Source organism: Myotis nattereri, assembly GCF_964212035.1.
Source record: "Myotis nattereri genome assembly, chromosome: 8".
Classification (NCBI taxonomy): Eukaryota; Metazoa; Chordata; class Mammalia; order Chiroptera; family Vespertilionidae; genus Myotis; species Myotis nattereri.
The window spans coordinates 32,945,944-32,965,718 of record NC_138083.1 but is presented as its reverse complement, the minus strand read 5'-3'; the positions used below and the strand labels follow the sequence as shown (position 1 = coordinate 32,965,718).

Here is a 19,775-nt window from a genome sequence, read left to right as displayed (position 1 = left end):
GGCCAGTTACTGACACTTTCTGAACTCTCTGCAAAGTGGGGTAATGCTGCCCATCACTCAAAGTTGTGAGTGTGAATTGAGGGGATGCACATAATAAGTGCTCAGTGAATTGTGTAACACCCATTTTACTGTTGAAGATCATTCATCTTGGGTTCTTAGTCTCTTGCAAACCATAGAACGCTGAGGCCATCAAAATATAACCCCTGTGGCCCTGACCGGTTTGGCTCAGTAGATAGAGCGTCGGCCTGCAGACTGAAGGGTCCCAGGTTCGATTCCGGTCAAGGGCATGTACCTTGGTTGCGGGCACATCCCCAGTGGGGGGTGTGCAGGAGGCAGCTGATCGATGTTTCTCTCTCATCGATGTTTCTAGCTCTCTGTCCCTCTCCCTTCCTCTCTGTAAAAAATCAATAAAATATATTTATATAACCCCTGTGAGTACCCAAATCATACTTTGTCTCTGGAAGTACAACTGACACCCATGCCTCAGCCCCACAATTATTGAGCCATCAGCTGGGAGGTGATTTGATAGCTGGGGCTGGAATCATCTGGAAGGGACTTCATTTACACACCTGGCAGATGGTACTGCCTGTCAGCCAGAATACCTCCATGCGGCCTGGACTTCCTCATAGCATGGCGCTAGCTTCCAATAGCTACTGCTTCAAGAGAACCTGGCAGAAGCTTCATGGACTTTCTAGTCTAGTCTTGGAAGTCATATAGAATCATTTTTGCAGCATTCTATTTGCAGGAGATGAGCCAGGCTCAAGGGAAGGAACAAAGACTCTCTTTCTTTCTTTCTTTCTTTCTTTCTTTCTTTCTTTCTTTCTTCTTTCTTTCTTTCTTTCTTCCTTTCTTTCTTTCTTTCTTTCTTTCTTTCATTCTTTCTTTTCTTTCTTTAAACCAGGTGTTGTTGGTGTTTTTAATATATTTTTTATTGATTTCAGAGAGGAAAGGAGAGGGAGAGAGAGATAAAAACATCAATGATGAGAGAGAATCATTGATTGGCTGCCTCCTGCATGCCCCCCACTGGGGATTGAGCCTGAAACCTGGGCATGTGCCCTTGACTGGAATCCAACCCGGGAACCCTCTGTCCACAGGTTGATGCTCTATCCACTGAGCCAAACCAGCTAGGGCAAGACTCCATTTCTTAATGGTAGAGTAGCAAGATGCTAAAAGAGCTTGTGGGTGGGAAGTATTGTGACCATCTTAGAAGACACATCTGCTGTAGGAGGTGATCCCGGGAAGGACTGGGGAAGGGAGAAGTGGCAATAGAGGGCACACTGATGAGCAGGTTAACTTGGCGGGCAAACTGGGGCTCACACCTGGGGGCTCTGAGAAGAAACAGCAGGCATCATGTATCAGCATTGTCCCTCTGAGGGCCAGAGGATAAGGGCTGGGCATTTATTCACTGACTCCTGACCCTCATTGGTTGCCTGATGTTAACTCTGCCATTTCTGGGCTGACTGTACTCCAACTGAGCAAGTGTCTGGGGACCCAGAGGTTGAATCTGCCTGCTTATAGTGACCTCAGAGGTGGACTAAGGGAATAAGGGCCAGGACATCATACATTCTCTTTTTGTCCAAACCAGCTGGAGTCCCTGTTTGTTGTTTGCAAGCAAAGGCCCTAACTACCTATTCTCCCCATCCTTCTCCTGGGTTCCCTGCCCCTCCCCTACTCTTTAATTTTATTTATTTTTAGAGAGAGAGGAAGGGGAGAGAGAGAAACAGAGACAGAGACAGAGAGACAGAGAGAGAGAGAGAGAGAGAGAGAGAGAGAGAGAGAGAGAGAGAGAGAAAAACAACAATGTGAGAAAACATTGATCAGTTGCCTCCCGTACACACCCCAACTGGGGATTGAACCTGCAACCTAGGTATGTCCCTGACCTGGACTCCAACCCGCAACCTTTTGGTGTACAGGACGATGCTCCAACCAACTGAGCCACCTGGCCAGGGCTTCTCTTTCATTTTTGACAAAGAATCTAGTACCTCAAGCATTTGAGTGTGCAAAAGACTTCTCTGGGGAGACAAAAGAATTTCTGTGCCACAAAAGGAACATTAGAATGTCACATTCTCCTACCCCCTCATTGCTCAAGTCCATTTCTACAGCTTGGCTTACAGGGTTCTGCCATGTTGCCTGGTGCCATTCTGTCTGTTTTCTTCTCCATTTCCTCTTTGTCCCCTCTACCAACCACTAAGTTCCTGTACTTACTTTAGGCAGAAAGTTTGTCATTTTCTTCTGCAGCTTTAGTGACTGCTGAGCATCTCCTTGGGGTCTTGAAGCAACTTCTCACCTTTTTTAAAAATCAAGTTTTTAATGTATGAAATCTGAATTCTGTCAATGACATGATACATAGCATCATCAACTTTTTAGGTCAAAGTTGTGGCTAAACTCGCTTTTAAATTCACAGTTCCAAGCAGCTGAGCCAGCTCTCTATACCTTGACAGTCTTTCCTCCCAAAGAGATAAGTCTGCTGTAACAATCTGTACTAATTCCATCATAATATGTATCACATTGTATTTTAATTACAAGTTTATGGGTCTCATCAGATTGGGGTTACTTGAGAGCAGTGACTTTGCCTTGACGTAAGTACCAAATTATTTACTAAATGAGTAATGAATATTTCTATTTCAATGATATGTACCCATAATTGAGCATTAACCTAAAAATATTCTATAATTTGATTTAAAATCCTCATAATTTAAGCCAGAAATGTATACCAAGACTTTGACTTAGTTTGTGCTAAGTCATTTTTAAAATGGGCAGCTTTGGGACATTTTATTATAAAAAGCTGGTTCTCATATACATAACTAACAAGAACTTAAAATTCATCGTACATTTACTTTATTTTTTTTTTTTTAGCTTGACCTTCTAGTAAATCTTTAGCTTCAGTGATTTGGGCTGCTGTATAAGGAGATCCTCCCTTGTCTGCGTGAATTGTGTTGGAGAGTGAAAAACTATATTTCTCAGACTTCCTTGCAGCAAGGGTACTGACAGGGAGTTAGGTTCTGCCAGTTAGGTGCGCTTTTGTGGGGTCTGGATGGCAGGAGCGGGCAGGGACCCTTTCTTGTTGCCTTGTCTGTTACTACGGGCAGGATGGCTGTGGAGGGGCTGAGCTTTCCTCTAACAGTGTCCCAGTGTCGAGCCACCAGGGCGGTAGGAGACGCGAGACAGACCGTTACAGGGGCAGTGGCGGAGACCTCTTGATCCCTGGGTCTCACCTGCTGTGCTGTGTTCTTGAACTCAGCTGTGCAGCCTCCTGACTGGCTCAGTGTGGCTGTGAAAGAGGCAGCAGCGTTGTGGCTGGGCTAGTACTATGGTGATGTTCGGGGGTCCAGCTGAGGGCCTTCAGCTCTTCCAACAACGTTGTCAGCAGCCAATTCCCTGCGTTAAACACTTTCCACTTCGAAGGGATTTGACATAGGAATTAGATGTTTATAATATGCTGATCTAGCGTGGGTTCTTCTCCCTGAGCCTGAAGCAGATGTAACGGATGCCACAGCCAATCAGGAGCAGTGTGTGTAGTAGCCACAGAGGACTGTGTGTTGTTGGCTAGGGAAGGCAGCAGTGCCTGGGCCCCTCGAAATCCCATTGGAGACTTTGTGGGGGTTCCCACACTGCTGTCACTGCTGGAGACACCTAGCACGCAGCTCAGGGCGCAGTTGCCTGTCCAGAGGTGTGTGAAGGGAAAGGTGGATAGGCACGAGGAACTAAAGGCAGACAGGATGAGGGGCTAACACTGAGGGCGCTGCCCACAAAAGGAGGAAAACTGAAAGGCAGCCTCAAGAGAGACGGGGTTCCAGCCTTCAGCCCCCACTCGCTTGCCTGGCATCCAGCCCTCAAAGCACACAGGCCCCACCTGTCAAGGAGTCTGTGTTGAGGGTTGGAATTAAGTGATGTGGTGTTGGAGGTCCCCAGTGAAGTTTCTACTAAGGCAAGGACAGATTTGTGTTTTGAAGGATCACCAAGACAGCACGGAAGATGGATTGGTTGTCCGATATCTTCCCGAACACCTTTAATGACAGGTAGCTCATGAGCTCTAGGGGCAGTTCACTGTTTTTGGACAATTTTGAGCCAAAGTCAGCTTTTTTGCCTGCATGCACTTGCTGCTTGTGTGATCAGTAGGGCTGGCCAGAAACCTGACCAGAGCAGTAGAGCGTGTGGTGGGGAAGAATGTCGGGGCTGTAAGCTGGCTGTCAAGCGACAAGTCTGGCCCATAGTTTGTTTTGGAGGTGTCATTTGAATTGCTTCTTTAAGCGCAGACACATTCTTTCCTGTTAGTCACAGGCTCCACCATTCCACAACGCATTAAGGCAACCTGCTTTATTCACTTATGTTATTATTGTGGTTCTTGAACCCTCTGAGTTTGTGACCCCAGTACTTGAGGAATATTTAGGACTGAGGATGTCAAGGGACCCCTGGATGTGTGCGCCCCCTGGTGGCAGCTACTGGCTGGTCAGGCTACAGGGAGGGAAATGGAGTGGAAAAAACCCAGTTTCCTCTCAGGAGCGCTCCCCACCCTTTGTCCCTCCATCACAAGGGCTAGAGGCGCTGGAGAGTGGCCAAAGTCCCTTTAATATCCCTGAATTGCGTTACAAGTAATACTGCTGGAGGTGAGGAGGGGATGGGGCGTCTAGGGCAGGGGACGGGGAGGAGGAGAGAGGGGGGGAGCGCCAAGCGCTCATACAAAATATGGCCAAAAGGCTTAGCATGCATGGAAAATTATTGCTGTCGGAAGTTCCTATTTACAGGGTCAGCACCCTCCGTAACTGCTTCTGTGAACCCTCTCCCTCCCCCATCCCTGCCGCCTCCCTTCCCGGGTGGGCCGGGAGTGGAGAAGCCATAGAGAAGTGCCCCTGCTCCAGGGTTCCCCCCCCCCACCACCCCCTTGAGGCTCGGGGGAGAGGCGGAGGGCTGGAGGCTCCAGGACTGCTGTCCCCGAGGTGGCGCCTAGCGATGGGGCAGAGTGTGTGCTTGAAGCAGAGCGGGCCGGCCCGTGCGCGCGGAGGTGTGTGCTTCGATCCTCACCCGGGCAAGCCGAAGAGCGGCGGGGGAGGTAGTGGCGGCCAACGGGGCAATGGCAGCCCTGGCCCCTCTGCCCGGGAGAGTTGCATAGATGTGGCTGGGAGGGAGCGCTCCTCCCGGGGAGCGAAGCAGACCGAGGCCCCAGCGGGGTCCGGGGCTCAGTCGGTCCCTGGAACCTGGGGTCCCTCGAGAAGAGGAGTAAATAGGAAACAAATGAGGAGGCTCCTCTCTCCAGTCTCCTGGAGTGGGAGTGGAAGGCTCAGGAGGGTGGGGACCTGCCCCATGACCGGACCTCCTGACACCTCCCCTCCCACCCCCAGTGAGGGTCAGCAGGCGTAATCCCCCCATTTTCGTGTCCCCTTCCCCAGCAAGTTCAGGCTCTGATGAGGGTGGGGCTGCTCCCTCACTCCCCGAGATGGGGTGAGGGTGTGTGTGTGTGGGGGGGGGGGGGGGGGACAGCCCTCTATGGCCTTTGCTGTCCTCTCCCTGCCTGGCTCCCTGACCTCCCAGTCCAGCTGGGGAAGCCAGACCATCCCTGGGTGAGGACAAGAGATTAAATAGAATAATAAATAGATAAATAAATAAATACACAAATAACTGGAGAGGCCCAGCCAGACAGGGGAAGGGCATTTGTGAGGTGCCCCAGACCTCCCCCCCAACAAATAAGGAGGGGTACCTGCCATCCTAGGGATGGGGAAAGTGCTCAGAGAATCTGGGGAGAGGGCAGCTTGAGTTTGGAAGCTCAGGGAGGGGCTGTCCTGGGGTAAGAGAGGGGCTACTTGAGGGGGTGGGGCCTGAACTGACCCTCAAGTCTGCCCCAGGTCAGGAGAATTCAGAGGGGTGAGAGATGCTAGAGGGATGAGGGGGTCTGGAGACAGTAGGGGTGGGGTGGGGGGTTAGAAGGCCCAAGAGGGTGGATGGGTGGTGGTAGTGTGTGAATGGCTGGCCTAAGGCCAGAGTATGGAGGGGATCAGGCCGGATACAAGGGAGCTCAGCAAAGAGGCCAGAGGAATGGCCCAGGGTTTGAATGTGGTCTGGAGGCTGCAGGGCCCGCATCGCATGGCATTGGGAGTGTGGAAGGGAAACCGAAGGCAGACGGCAGGGGTGAGTCAAGGGTAGGTTTGGGCCTTAACTTAGGGCCTCCAATAGAGGAATGGTCACAGGGACTTTGCTGAGCAACGACAGGAAAGATCTGAACGTCAGAAGAGGAAAGGTGCAGGGTCTGGGGTCCGGGTGGGAGAAAATTCCGGCTCTGGGGCCCGGGAGAGGCGCGGCGCGGACCTGGTGCCTGAGTTGGGAGCCTTGAGGGCATGGACAGGGGGTCAAGGTCCGAGTCTGGGAAGCCAGAAAGGACTATGTGGGCGTTGGGGGAAACAATGCCGGGAGTCAGTTACGGGTTTGGGGCTGGAGAGAAAAGTTCCGGGCTGGGAGGGGTGGGGGACGCGGTTCCCACAAGAGTCGCGGGTAGGGGAACGCAGCTGGGGGTTGGAGAGGGCGCAGGTGGGGGGCCCGGGGCGCGCGGAGAGCGAGTTCCGGCCGTGGGCAGGAGGCAGGAGCTCAGCAGGCGGGGCCGGCGGGGGGCGGCGGGGGCGGCTCGGCTCCCTTGACGCAGGCGGCCTCGCAGTGCTTGTGGAGGTAGGACTTGAGCGCGAAGCTCTTGTCGCACTGGCGGCAGCGGTAGTGCTTGAAGGCCGAGTGCGTCTGCATGTGCGCGCGCAGGTTGGAGCGGTCGGCGAAGGCCTTGCCGCAGTGCGCGCAGCCGAACGGCTTCTCGCCCGTGTGCGAGCGCATGTGGCCCTGCAGCAGCCAGGGCCGCGAGAAGGCCTTGCCGCACACCCCGCACTTGTGGCGCAGGTTGTGCGTGAGCACGTGCATGGCCAGCGCGGGCATGGACACGTACGCCTTGCCGCACGTCGGGCACTTGCGCGCCTGCTGGCTGTCCAGGCTGCGGTGCGTCTGCTTGTGGCGGCTCAGGTTCGAGGACGTGGCGTACGTCTTGCCGCACTCGGCGCACGCGTGCCGGTGCCCGCCGCCCGCCGGCGCCCCGGTGCGCCCCGCGCGCCCCCCGGCGCTCGCGGTGTCCCCCGGCCCCGCCGCGTCCCCGCCGGCCCCGCCCCGCCGCCGCCTCGAGCGCCCGTCCGAGATGAAGAAGGCGTCCATGGAGTAGCTGTCGGTCACGGCCGCCTCCCCGCGGAAGTAGCGCGCCGACAGGCTGGACTGCGGGCTCTCGGGGTCGCTGTACTCTTCCGGCGCCGCCGCCGGCGGGTACGGAGGCTCCGCGGGTGCCAGCTCCAGGCCCGGCTTCTGGTCCACATCATAGCTGGCGGGGGGAAGGCAGTGCGGGGCGTAACCTGGAGGGGCGAGAAGGTGGCGGGAGAAGGTGAGGCGCTGAAGAGGGTTTCTCCCTGGGGGCAGGTCGCCGCCCAGGCTCTCCGGCTCCGCGTTCCTTGACTGCTCTGGAAAGATGGTGGCGGCTGGTAAGACCGTGGTCGCTGTCAGGCGTCTTTGCCCTCGGTGTCAGGCTGCATAGGTTCAGAACCCTTTTGTGTAGGCCACAGTAAAAATAATCCCCACCCCACCCTCGTGGAGCACAGAGCCCCCCACGGTTCTACTGGCTTTGTTTTCACTAGCTTCTTAAGTGCTTACAGCCACACAGGGAAGGTCTTATTTTTTATTGCACCCACTTTACAGATAGAGAAACTGAGGCACATAGAGTCTACCAGCCGTGGGCAAACTACGGCCCGTTTGAAATGAATAAAACTAAAAAAAAAAAAAAAAAGACCGTACCCTTTTATGTAATGATGTTTACTTTGAATTATATTAGTTCACACAAACACTCCATCCATGCTTTTGTTCCGGCCCTCCGGTCCAGTTTAAGAACCCATTGTGGCCCCCCCCCCCCCCCCCCCCGAGTCAAAAAGTTTGCCCACCCAAGCTCGCCACTAGGAAATGATGGAGCCAAGATTCAGACCGTGGCAGTCTGATAACCAAGAGTGTATGCTTTCCCTCTTCTGACATTATTTTGCCATTCCAGTCCTATAGCTTCTCTGAGTCTGTTTCCTCATCTACAAAGTGGAGCTTATAATTGGACACTCCTTCCCAGGGTTTGGAAGTACTGGGTAAAATGATGAATAGAAACATGTATTAAGCTCTTACTGTGTGCCAGGTCCTGCCTTGATGCTTTACCCATGTCAACCCATTTAATCGTCACACACCCTACCAAGTAGAAACTCTTATAATCCCCATTGTACATGGAAGGAAATTGAAAGAGAGAAAGGGAGCACACAGTAATTGCTATATAAATGTTAGCTATTATAAGTATGCATTTTACTTGGTTGAGAAAGTGATTTCACTGATGACTGTTTAATTGTCTGCCTTCCCCACCAGACTATGAGCTTTCCAGGGCTGGATCTGTGTGCCCAGACTGTGCCTGGCTCCAAAGAGGTGTGTGATACGTAGATGTTGTATGAATGAGTCACAATCCTGTTAGTCCCCAGCCCCACCTCAGGGTTGCTGGAGGATTTAAGGGGTCAAGTGTATGGTCTGTCATAAGTGCTCTAGGGAGGGGACTTCCTTGTATTTGCTCTAGAGTCTACTTTGCTCCACTAGAGGCCATCTGATGTCCCGCTGTGAGAATTCAGCTCCGCCTCCTCCTCCCCCCTCTCTAGAGTTGTCCCGGAAATCCTGTGTATGTGGGTTTGAGTGACCGGTGAGTGTGCAGGCTGGGGCTCTCCCAGGGGATTCCACAGGAGTGTCCCAAGAGCATGGGCCACCCCAATTTGTCTCTGCCTTCCAGGGCCTACCGTGGTCTTAGCACTTTCCCCGAGGACCCTGGGGTTTGGGCTCCCAGGGGAGTTTCTGGCAGACATGTACAAACTTGTCATCCTAGTACTAAATTACCAAACGTTTCCATTGTCCTTTGACTCCAGAGAACAATGGAGTTTAGCTCCCTTTGCCTCTCACCTGGCATTTAGGATGGTCACAGGGTGAAATCTGTGCCGACTGTCTGCCAACCCCGAAGGGAGAATGTGTCCTTATGGTTTCCTCTGTCCCCTTCAACTGCTTGCACATGACCCTCTGCACACAGATGTGATTGGGGGTTGTGTGGGTGGACTCAGTAGGGCGGGGCTCTGTGGACGGATGCAGACAGGGCTGTGGTGGTAGCAGTTTTTTAATTGGGGGAGGTTTGCATAGCCTCTCAGCATCCTATTCCCCCCTCTTTTATGCCTTCAGTCTGGAGATTCTCCTACTCCAGGTATCAAGCCCCCAGATGTTCAGGGAATATTGTTTCAGACTGGGTTAAATACCTGTTGGGCACTCCTAGATCCCCTTGTCCTTCAGCATTTTTCCCATTGTACTTACTGATGGTAATAATAATTGCTTGTATTTATTAAGCACTTAATATATCTAGGCTAAGTGCTTCACTTCCATCACCTACCAATTGAATCATCACAAAAATTCTTGTTTTGCAGATAAGGAAACTGAGGTGCAGAGTGGTGATGGTACTTGCTTAAGGGGTGGAGCAAGGAATAGAATTCACTGCATGCTCCCCAGTTTCCCATACCTTGGGAGGTCCCTGAGGAAGGGGTTGTGGCTGGATTGTTCACTTCCTATAAGTGGGACCAAAGCTAGTGGACACGCAGTATTTGCGGAATGGGTGATAAAGGTTTGCCAGGCCAGCCCAGCAGGGCCTGCTGCAGGCTGTTCTGTCTGCCAGGTTTTGGGATGACTTGATTCCCTGCATAGATTCTAGCTGGGTTACCTTGAGTAAGTCATGCATCTTTCTGTGCCTTAGGTCCTTTCTCTGGATATGGGGATAGAATACAGACTATTTGGAGGGGGTTGCTGACAATGTGACCAGTGCTTTGCATGTTTTCTTATGAAGGGAGGAGGGCATATTGGTTAAGTGTACACTTAGTGCCAGACTGCCTGGGTTGAGTTTCAGCATTACGATTCCCAGCTGTGTGATCTTGGACAAACTACTTGACCTCTCTGTGCTCAGTTTCCCTAGCTGTAAAATGATGGGTAATAAAGGCATCTAATTCATACAGTCCATGAGTAAACAATAAATGAAAAGTAAATAATAACCAGTGCTCCTAGAGTACTTATGTGTCAGACACTATTTTAAGGGCCTTACATACATGAATGCATTCTACCCTCATGACTCTAAGGTTGCTGCCATCTTACAGATGAGGACTCTGAGGCACAGGTAGTTAAGTAACATTCCCAGGGTCACACAGCTCGTAACTTAGAGTTAGAATTCCAACCCAGTGCCTGGCACATTGTAAACTCACGATACATGTTGACCATTATTGTTAAATAATAACAGTTCCCCAGAGGTGTTTCTGTGCTGCAGTTTTCTTGGCATCTGCATGGATAAATCTTGCTGCTCCTCTCTGTTTCCTCATCCAGGATGTGTGATTTCTACCTCATGTTCTGATGAGAAAACTGATGGATAGTAGTTTTCACCCAAGCTGGGCTCTCTGCAGGCATCGCCATCTGGTGGCAGCCTGCAGCACTGCAGCATCTTACTCCTGTCTCTTGGAGGCTCTTTATATATAGAAACTAGAGGCCTGGTGCACGAAATTTGTGCACTTGGGGTTTGTTGGGGGTGGGACCTTCAGCCTGGCCTGCGCCCTCTTGCAGTCTGGGAGCCCTCGGGGGACGTCCAACTGCCGGCATCAGACATCCTTAGCCCTGCCACGGAGGCAGAAGAGGCTCCCACTACCGCCGCTGCGCTCTCCAGCTGTGAGCCTGGCTTCTGGCTGAGTGGCACTCCCCCTGTGGGAGCTCACTGATCACCAGGGGCAGCTCCTGCATCTGCCCCCTGGTGGTCAATGAGCATCATAGTGACCCGTGGTTCCGCTGTTCGGTTGATTTGCATATTAGCCTTTCATTATAGAGGATAGGGGTACCTCCAACAAAGGTTGCTCATCTGCCTAAAGACAGATGTGGAATTCCCTTTGGGACAGGAATTTGTGGGACGAGACCTGACACCCAGCAGCTATGGAGTTTAGCATGGGCTGTGGGGGTAGGGTGGAGATAGTAAGAGGAGGTTTGCTTTGTGACCTTGGCCAGGTTGTTTAACCTCTCTGAATCTGATCTGTAAGGATCAAGGTTGGGATGCTCTAAAGACATCTTCTGCATCGTGCTGAATAGATCTGTCAGTGATGCCCATTGTCCTGTCCCTCACCCCCATCAGCTCCATCTCATTCTTCTCAGATCCGCAGACCTCTCCCTAACTATGTGATCTCTGGCAAGTTATTTAACCTTTTTATGTCACATCTGGATAAGGAAGCTCATAATAGGATTGAGTGAACTAATGCATATAAAGCCCTTAGTACAATCCTGGCACACAATAACTTCTCAAACCGTTATTATTATTCTCATTATTATTATCCCTTAATTTCTGGTGATATCCTTCCGATCTGCCAGAGAGGAGGAGACACACATGGGTGTCTCAGGTACAAGGTAGTTACATAACATGCCCAGGGCACATGTGTGGCCTTGGGCAAAGCACCTCACCTGTCTGGGCCTCAACCCTGGAGAACTCTTTAGGACACTATAAGCCGTGCTCTAAACGCTGTTCAGGGGGCCCGGATGGGTTTGGGGTGCCTTCCTCTGTCCCACAGGTGACTATAGAAGGCTGAGCTGGCGGTTTCTCTGCTGAAAGGGAGAGACAGGGCTCTCCTGTTGGGGTCCCTATAGAGGCAGCGGGGCCTGGGGACCCAGGGAGAAGAGACCTGGCGTTCATCCTGGCCCGTGTACTCATACCCTAGATCTGTGACCTTGGGCATGTCATGCAGCCTCGCTGGGCTCAGATTCTCCCCTTTGAGGGATTGGAACTAGAGACACCCTGCCATGTGGGGTGGCAGGGAAGGCTCAGAAACACTTTGGTGGTGTGGAGAGGTCTTGTGCATGTCACCTGAGAATGACTTCTGGTTTTCCCTGCCTAAGGGTCTTGATAGTTCAGATTGGAGGTCCAGAATCCATTTTTAAACATCCTGCACCCAAAGGAGTGGTGGGAATGGAATTTTATGAGAATTAATAAATTCTCTGCAGACACTGTCTCATCCAGCTGCGGGTGGGGGAATCTCTGATAAGTATGGCTAGGACTGCTACGATTCCAGCTCCCATTGAGTCCTCCCTGTGGCCACTGCACTATTAAGCCCAGAGAGGGGAGAGGATTTGCCCAAGGTTACTGGAGGAGGTGTTAGGGTTGAAACCCTTCAAAGTCTGTGGTTTTCCCAAAACACCTGAGTGGGCATGGAGACCTGCTGGGGGGAGGAAAGATTTTCAATCAGTGGGGAGAAGGGGTGGTAGATTCTTTAAAACAATATCTACCAGTTGACCTGTGGCTGATGGGATGCTGGGGTGATGGGGGTAGGAGAAGCCATTGTTCTAGAAAATGCTGTAGCCCCTTGTAAATTTTTGTAAATAATAATTAATAAAAGTAATGACTAATACTATTGAGCACTTACTGTGTTCAAGGTACTGTATTCAGTGCTTTAATTAGCCTGTGTCTTAGGGAGCATGATGGTCACTTCTTCTGGTGCCCTAGTTCTACAGAAACAGGCCCAGAGAGGGGCCTTGGCCCGTCTCAGATCACAAAGCAAATTCAAGTCGGAGTGAAGCTGGCCTCCTGCCTCCTGGTCTAGAGCTCCTTTTCCCAGTCTCTCCCAGATTCCCAGGGCCCCAAACTTCTCCCAGGGAGTTTCCAGCCCTGCTTGCCTGTCTGGAGATGGGCAGAAAAAGAGAGGGCTAGGTGGTGGGCCAGCTTCCCAGGTGGCCCGCTTTCCCGAGGAGAGCCAGCCCTGCTTGGTGGAGGGGGCTGGAGGGGCTGCTGCCTGGGTATATTTAGAGCTGCTTCTTGCTGTGCCAGGGCCTCGGGCCTCGAGAATCAGCTCCAGCCAGCTGAGCAGAAAGCCAGGTCTGTCAGCAGCAAAGCGGGATAAAAATAGTCTCTCCTGTCTGCTCACAGAGCTGGGCAAAGGGCTGGTACCTCCCCTTCCCCTTATTATAGCATCTTTGTTAGCGGTTCCCTGGGCACTGGACCAGATACAACACCCATGTCCTCCAAGGGCCTGGCAGCCGGTACACCTGCCCATTGGGGAAGGGTCTCTGAGTCCAGATGAGCAGAGGCAGAGTGAGGTCTGGCCCACTGTGACCAGGGCTGTAGGGCCTGGTGCTCCTGACTCCTGACCCCTGACCCCTGACCCAGACCCAGGGAGTTTCTAGAGGATTCCAGGGCCCCTTCCCACCAACTCCATCTCCCAAAATCCCCCATATTCTGTTTTTTCCTTACTGTGACCCAGTTCCTGTGGCCCACAGGGAGGGCCACAGCTCTGTAGGAATCAATAGGAAAGATTTTTCAAGGGGTCTGGAGATAGAAGTGGGTGGCTGAGGGTCTTGAATTGCCCAGTACTGGTTGGTGGAGAAGCCTCCTGCTCCTTCAGGGAATCTCCGATAGGCCATTTCTGGGCCTCCGTCTGGAGAACAGGTGTCTTGCACAATGTGTGCCCTCCCTCCAGGCCTCCTGCTTCCTGCCCTACCCTCTCTCTGCCCAGAAGGGTGTAATCAGAGAGCCCATTCCAACCTCCCTTCCTGCCCAAAGGCTGGCAGTAGACACTCCAGGAGGGACCACAGCTGGGAAGGAGGCCAGGAGTTCTGGGGGCATCATCTCTCTCAGCACGGTCTCACCATGCCCCCGAGAGGCCTTCCGGCTGTGGGGCCCCTGGAATGTGGATGAAGCATCCACCAGGGAGGTGTGGCAGGGTCCACCATTTATGCCCTTGTGACCTTGGGCAGGTCATGGGCGCTTCTAGCTCTAGGTTTGCCTCTGTAGGTCAGAGCTAATATTCCTGTGTGCTCATTGTCTTTTGTCCGCTGTGTTTGTGTGTGCATGGGGAATCTTTGGGATAGATAGGGTGTCCCAAAAATGTATACACACACTTTGAATAATTATAAAGGCAGTGCTTATAAAAAGGAATTTCATTTTCAATTGAACTATCAGCTGTTAGAGTGTGTATACATTTTTTGAGGACACCCTGTATAAATTGCTGTGCTGACATAGGGACTTGGTATACTATCCTGCCCTCCCTCAGGAACCACAGACTGTTCCAAGAGGGGAGCCTCAGCATGGACCCCTCATGTACCCCTTATTGGCCCTAGGCTTTAGGGCAGTGGTTCTCAACCTGTGGGTCACGACCCTTTTGGGGGTCGAACGACCCTTTCACAGGGGTCGCCTAAGACCATTGGAAAACACATATATAATTACATATTGTTTTTGTGATTAATCACTATGCTTTAATTATGTTCAACTTGTAACAATGAAATTGGGGGTCACCACAAGATGAGGAACTGTATTAAAGGGTCGCGGCATTAGGAAGGTTGAGAACCACTGCTTTAGGGGGAACCATGAGCCCCAGATTTCATATCCCACATGGGCCCTGTTATTCCACACTCCCACGGACTATTTCTTAGGAAAACCAGATTTCTGGATCCTCAGAAAGTCAGAGCTGAGACAAATCAAATTCAACTGCTTGATTTCATGAGAGGGAAACTGAGGCTGGGGTAGGGAAGATTAGTCCAAAGCCACAGAAAAAGCTAATGATGGGTCTAAGACTTGAACCTAGCTAGCCTTGAGAATGGTCCTGGACATGACCTTGGGCTAAAAATTGGACCTGTATTTTGATTCTGGACCCTGAACATTGACCTGGATCTGATCCTGGACATTGAAACTTGAACTTGGACATGGATTTGGACTGGACCTCTAACCTTAGACATTGACCTTGGACCTAGACCTTGAGCCTAGTCCTAGACCTAAGGTTGAATATGGACATTGGATCTGGACCTCAGATCTGGACTTCGACATTGGACTGGTTCTTGGACCTGGACCAAGACTAAGATGCCTGGGAAAGTCATGGTTAAAGAACACCCAGATGGGTCTGCTCTGTGTCATTGGGCACCTCCTCAACCTTTTCTGGGCTCCCTCTGCCAAAATATTGGGGCAGCTCTTTTGTATCCCTGCTCCCCAGATGAACTTTCTGAGGTGTGGGGTGTACATGTTGGGGCCTTTCAGCCGGGCTCCCAGGCCTTGCCTGGAGCGACTTCCCGGCGCCATCAGAGGGAGTGAGAGGAAGTGGGCACTGTTGTAATGCGGTCAACTAGATAAGCCCATGGACAGAAGTAGGAGTGCTTCCTCAGCCTGCTAGCAGGGGAGGCTTAATGTAGCTGTAGAGGGCAGACAGCTGTGTTATTGGATTGGCATTGATCCCTCATCTGCCTGGGTCGGATGCACTCTGAAGGAGTGTGTGTGTGTGTGTGTGGTGGGGTGAGGGGGGCGGCAAGGCCAGGACAGGGTGCAGAGGAAACGGGACCTGGGGCCCAGCTGGAGTGCAGAATTAAGGCCCAAGGAAGGTAGACACTCAGTTGGGGTCCGCAGAGACCGCTGCTGTGCAAAAGGGTAGGCAGCAGTCTCTTCTGGGATGGTGAGACTCCCCAGCATCCCCCAGGAGAGGAGCCCGGGCCTGTGAAGGAGTGCGCTTGATGGAGCTGGAGGGACAGGTACTGAGAGGGTTAGGAGGATGTGAGTTGGCATCTCACCCACAGAATGAATCTGTGCTCAGAATTACCCAGGGGAGAGGAAGGGAAGGGAAGGCTCCAAAGAGGCAGAAAACGGTGGAGAAGCAAGAGGAGCAGGAGGAAAGAGGCATTATATTGGAGAGGATGATGAAATTAGAACTGGTCTTCCTTCTTCGGGGAGCTCTGCGGAGGAACCTGGAGCTTTCTTCATTTGGGGGCTGCCTCTCCCCTATTTATGGGTTCTGTGGTTTGGGGGGAGCCTGGAGACCAGACACCTGCTGCACCCTATGTCTAGCCCATGGAAGCGGAAAAGGAAGGGAGCAGGAAGGCAAAAAAAGAGCATTGTTGTGTGTGTGTGTGTGTGTGTGTGTGTGTGTCCTCCAGGAATTCTCCAGCACTCCCAGGCATTCCTGGCGCTGGGGGTACACCTTTTTCATTTGGGGTCTTGCATCTTCATCAGTTAGGAGCTGTGGTTCCCTTGACTTCCACATTCATAGCCATTCCCTCCCTCAGTGCCCCCTCCCCCCCATTCCCCTCCCACCATCCTCCTCCTGACCCTGCAGCCCTTGCTGTAAGAATGGCTTGTAAGAGGATCTTTCTTATAACTGGAACTATCTCCAGCCCCAGGCCCTCCCCTCCCTCCCTCCCTCCCTCCCTCCCTCTCTCTCCCCCCCTTCTTTTCCCTCCCTCCTTTCCTCCTTCATTCTCCTCACCTCCCCCCCTCCTCTCTTTCTCCTTGTTTACCCAGCACACTTACACACGCTGGGAGAGAAAAACGTCAGCTCAGCAATTTTTCACACTTCCCTCAAACGCTCAGCAAGGTTATTTCCGGCAGAGCTGAGACAACGGACCACTAGGAGCTGGCAGGCTCTCCAAGGACCCCCAGCTGTGGAGTGAGAGAACCCTAACTGCCTCATCTGGCCACACCCCAGGGATGGGAGAGGCCCCTCAAAACAGGATAAGGTAGACCCTGTGTTTCCTTGGCTGCACCAGCTTGAGGGGTTACCCCCTGGTCTCTGGTACCAACTGTCTATACAGATACTGCCAAGGCAGCCAGGCCAGGGTGCCTGTCCTCACCATGGGGCAGGCTGCAGAGACTGAGGCCAAGAAAAATGCCGGGTCTCAAAAACTCTGCCACCCTCAGCCAGGCGTCAGATGGTAAACAGAGCCTTATACAATCCCTGACAGTGGCCCCCTGCATTCTGTTAGACCCTCACCCCGGCGTCTCCAGTGCCTCCCACACTTGACCTTCATAGAAGCTGAGCTTGTCAAATTTGGAAGGATACTTAGTTCATGCTATCTAAACTCTTTTACTGCTGGGGAGATGGAGGACCAGAGAAGGGAAGGCACTTGCCCAAGGTCACACAGCAAGTCAGAGAAGTAGAGCTCAGGCCTCCCAGAGTTCCAGGCCAGGTATCAGGCTATCAGGACAGTTTTGGGATTCCCTGCAGGCCAGGGAGGTGGTCTGGAGCCCTTTGGGGAAAGGGCCAAAGATAGAGGTGGTTCTAGAACCGCCACAGGAACACCGCTGCTGATGGCTTTGCCCTGATCCTGCTCTCCACCACTCACTCAGGGGCTCATTGTAAGCTCTTTAGGACTGAATTCAAGGCAAGGCACTCCTGCCTCCCTCCTGAGGAACAACCTTGCAGTTTTGGCTGTGCGTGAGAAATTCTCTGGGCTTCTTTGGGTTTCCTCGCCTGGCCTGGAGACAGAACCAAGGGCACCTCCCATGGGAGCCCAGGGCTTTTGTCAGTCCCCCATGGGATCCACCTTGCAGTCTTGCAGACATTTCAGTTTCTACCTAGCTCCCAGCACACACACTCCCTAGCCCTGGCATGGCCCCAGGTCCACCCTCTGTCCTGCCAGCACTCAGCCAAGCCCAGCCACATCTCTTGGCTTCTGTCCTGGACCCCAAGAGGCCCTGGGGTCAAGAAAAGAAGACAGTATAATAAGGAGTATGTGGGCAATAAGAAAGGGGGTTGGTTCTCTTGGCAGTCTAAGTGAGGCCAGGGGCTGAGGGACTGTCGCTATATTCCTGAACACTCCCTAATTTCTTTGACCTTGATGAGGTCACAGAGCCCTTTACCCAGCGCCCTCTTGCTACCTGGCTTGGCATAGTGATGGAATGTGGGTGAAGTGCTTGGAAATCCCCAAAGCAGGAGCTCCCACCCTCCTGGGCTCCTGCTTTTGCCGGACCAGCTTCCCCCCTTATCCTCAGCCCTTTCTTCTCTCTCTCTCTCTCTCTCTCTCTCTCTCTCTCTCTCTCTCTCTCACACACACACACACACACACAGATACACCAAAGCTCATGCCACATGTGATGTCAGATTTCTGATTGCCAGATTTCTGATTGCCTCTTCTTCAGACACCTGCCCTGGTGGAGCCATCAGCAGAGACCGGTTTTGTGATCCCCTTGATTGGGGATAGGGGCCACAGAAGCAGTCTCTGGTTCTTCCCCACAGCCTTCAGAGATCACCCTCTTCTGAGCCTGAATGACCTCTCTTGTCCCCCAAACCCTTGTTCCTGCAGGAACTTGCTCTGAGAAGAGATGGACTGTGTTGGGGGTGGGGGACTTACAAGGAGCAGCAGGGCTGCCTCTGGAGGAGGGTGAGGAGCTGGAGTGGGGAGGGAGTGCTGCCCAGGGGCCCAGGAGCCACTTTGGGGGAACCCCTCCTAGAAATCCCCTCTTTTTTGCAGTCCCCAGGACAGGCCCTGCCCGTTGGCAGGCATGTGGCTGAGGGTAACAAAAGAGTTGCTGAGAGAGGGGCCTGAGAACACTTGTCTGGCATCGCCAGGGGGAGCAGGTTTAAAGGGAAGAGGAGGTCGCCCCCAGCTATCCCCAGGGAGCCAACCCCATCACCCCAGAGACTGGTAGCTTACCTTCCCGGAGGGGACCACACTCAGGCAGCCAGTTTCCTTCACTCAACCAGGGAGAGGGGAACCTCAGACCGCCTTGTGCATTAGCTCCCCAGCATTAGCCCTTCATGGGCGTCCCTTTCTCTCCTTTCTCTCACCACCCCTCACTCTCGCCCCTTCTAGGGCCACAACTTTCAAAGTCCGGTCTGGCGCGTGTCATGGGGATGGGCCGACCCTGCGACTTTCCCTTTGTACAGACCTAGCTCCTGCCCCACCCGCCCCGGTCCTCTGGAAGCCCCAGAGGCGCACACCGCACGGGAAGTCTCCTCCCGGGGTTCCCCTCTGCGCGCAACCCTCCTTGTAGCCCGAGTTGGGGAGAGCCCGAACCCCCTCCTCTCTACCGTCCTTCCCCCCCCCGCGTCCCCCCCCAACCCCGCCGGGTCCCACTCACCGTTGTCCCCGGGCGGCCCCCGGGCTCCAGGCAGCACGTAGGCGGTCTCCAAGGGGTGGTAAGTGGGGGCCGGCACCCCGCTGCACTGGAAGCCGTCCCCTTTGATCTTCTTTACCAGGAAGGAACGCGGCATGGTTCGACTGGCGGGGCTCGGCGGGGGCACCTGCGTGGTGGCCGGGTGGGGGAGGCGGCCAGCCGGGCGCGATTGGCTGTCTGCGCAGGGTTTCAGCACTGGACAGCTCCCAGCGGGCGGGCGGGCCGGCAGCAGCGCGGAGCCGGCCCCAGTGGCGGCGGCCCCGGCGCGGCGCGGCTCGGCTCGGCTCGGGCTCCCGCTCGGGCTTGGCGGCGGTGGCGCGGAGACAGGCGGTGCTGGAGCTGTGCTCAGCACTCCGGCGGCCGGCTTTATATGGGACGCAAGCTGGAGGAGATCAGGTGGTCCCCTAGCAATGGAACTGTTCAGCGCTCTAATCCATCAAATGTCCCCCAGGACAATCGCTCCGCACACGTTCCCCTGAACCGGCGGCGGTGGGGGCAGGCCAGGCGCAGGGAGCAGTGGGCAGGCAGGAGGGGAGTAAGTGAGGGCGAGAAAGGCGCGGAGATAGAGAAAGAAGTATGTATGGAGTGGGGAGAAGAGAGAGGAGATACACGGAGAAAGACAGAAAGAGACATGCAGAGAAAAAGAGACACACACACTGAAAGAGGCAGAAATAGACACAGAGAGACCAAGGTAAGAACAAAAAGACACAAGAAAAGCAGAGGAAAGAGAGAGAAGTAGCAACATACACTCACACACCCATGGGAGGCAGCGAGAGATCCAGACACACAAAAAGAAAGCCCCCCAGCGACGCAAAGCAAGGAAAAGAAA

The 19,775-nt window shown here is 53.3% G+C and overlaps 1 protein-coding gene across 1 annotated transcript; it reads right to left on the bottom strand.

Annotated features, from left to right (window-relative positions):
- Window positions 1-6,576: 6,576 nt before the first annotated feature.
- SCRT2 (scratch family transcriptional repressor 2) lies at window positions 6,577-19,043 on the bottom strand (the record flags this gene model as incomplete). The annotated part of the gene is made up of 2 exons (XM_081096423.1): window positions 6,577-7,370; window positions 18,911-19,043. The coding sequence occupies 2 exons, from the start codon at window positions 19,041-19,043 to the stop codon at window positions 6,577-6,579; spliced, it is 927 nt and encodes a 308-aa protein (XP_080952549.1).
- Window positions 19,044-19,775: the final 732 nt, after the last annotated feature.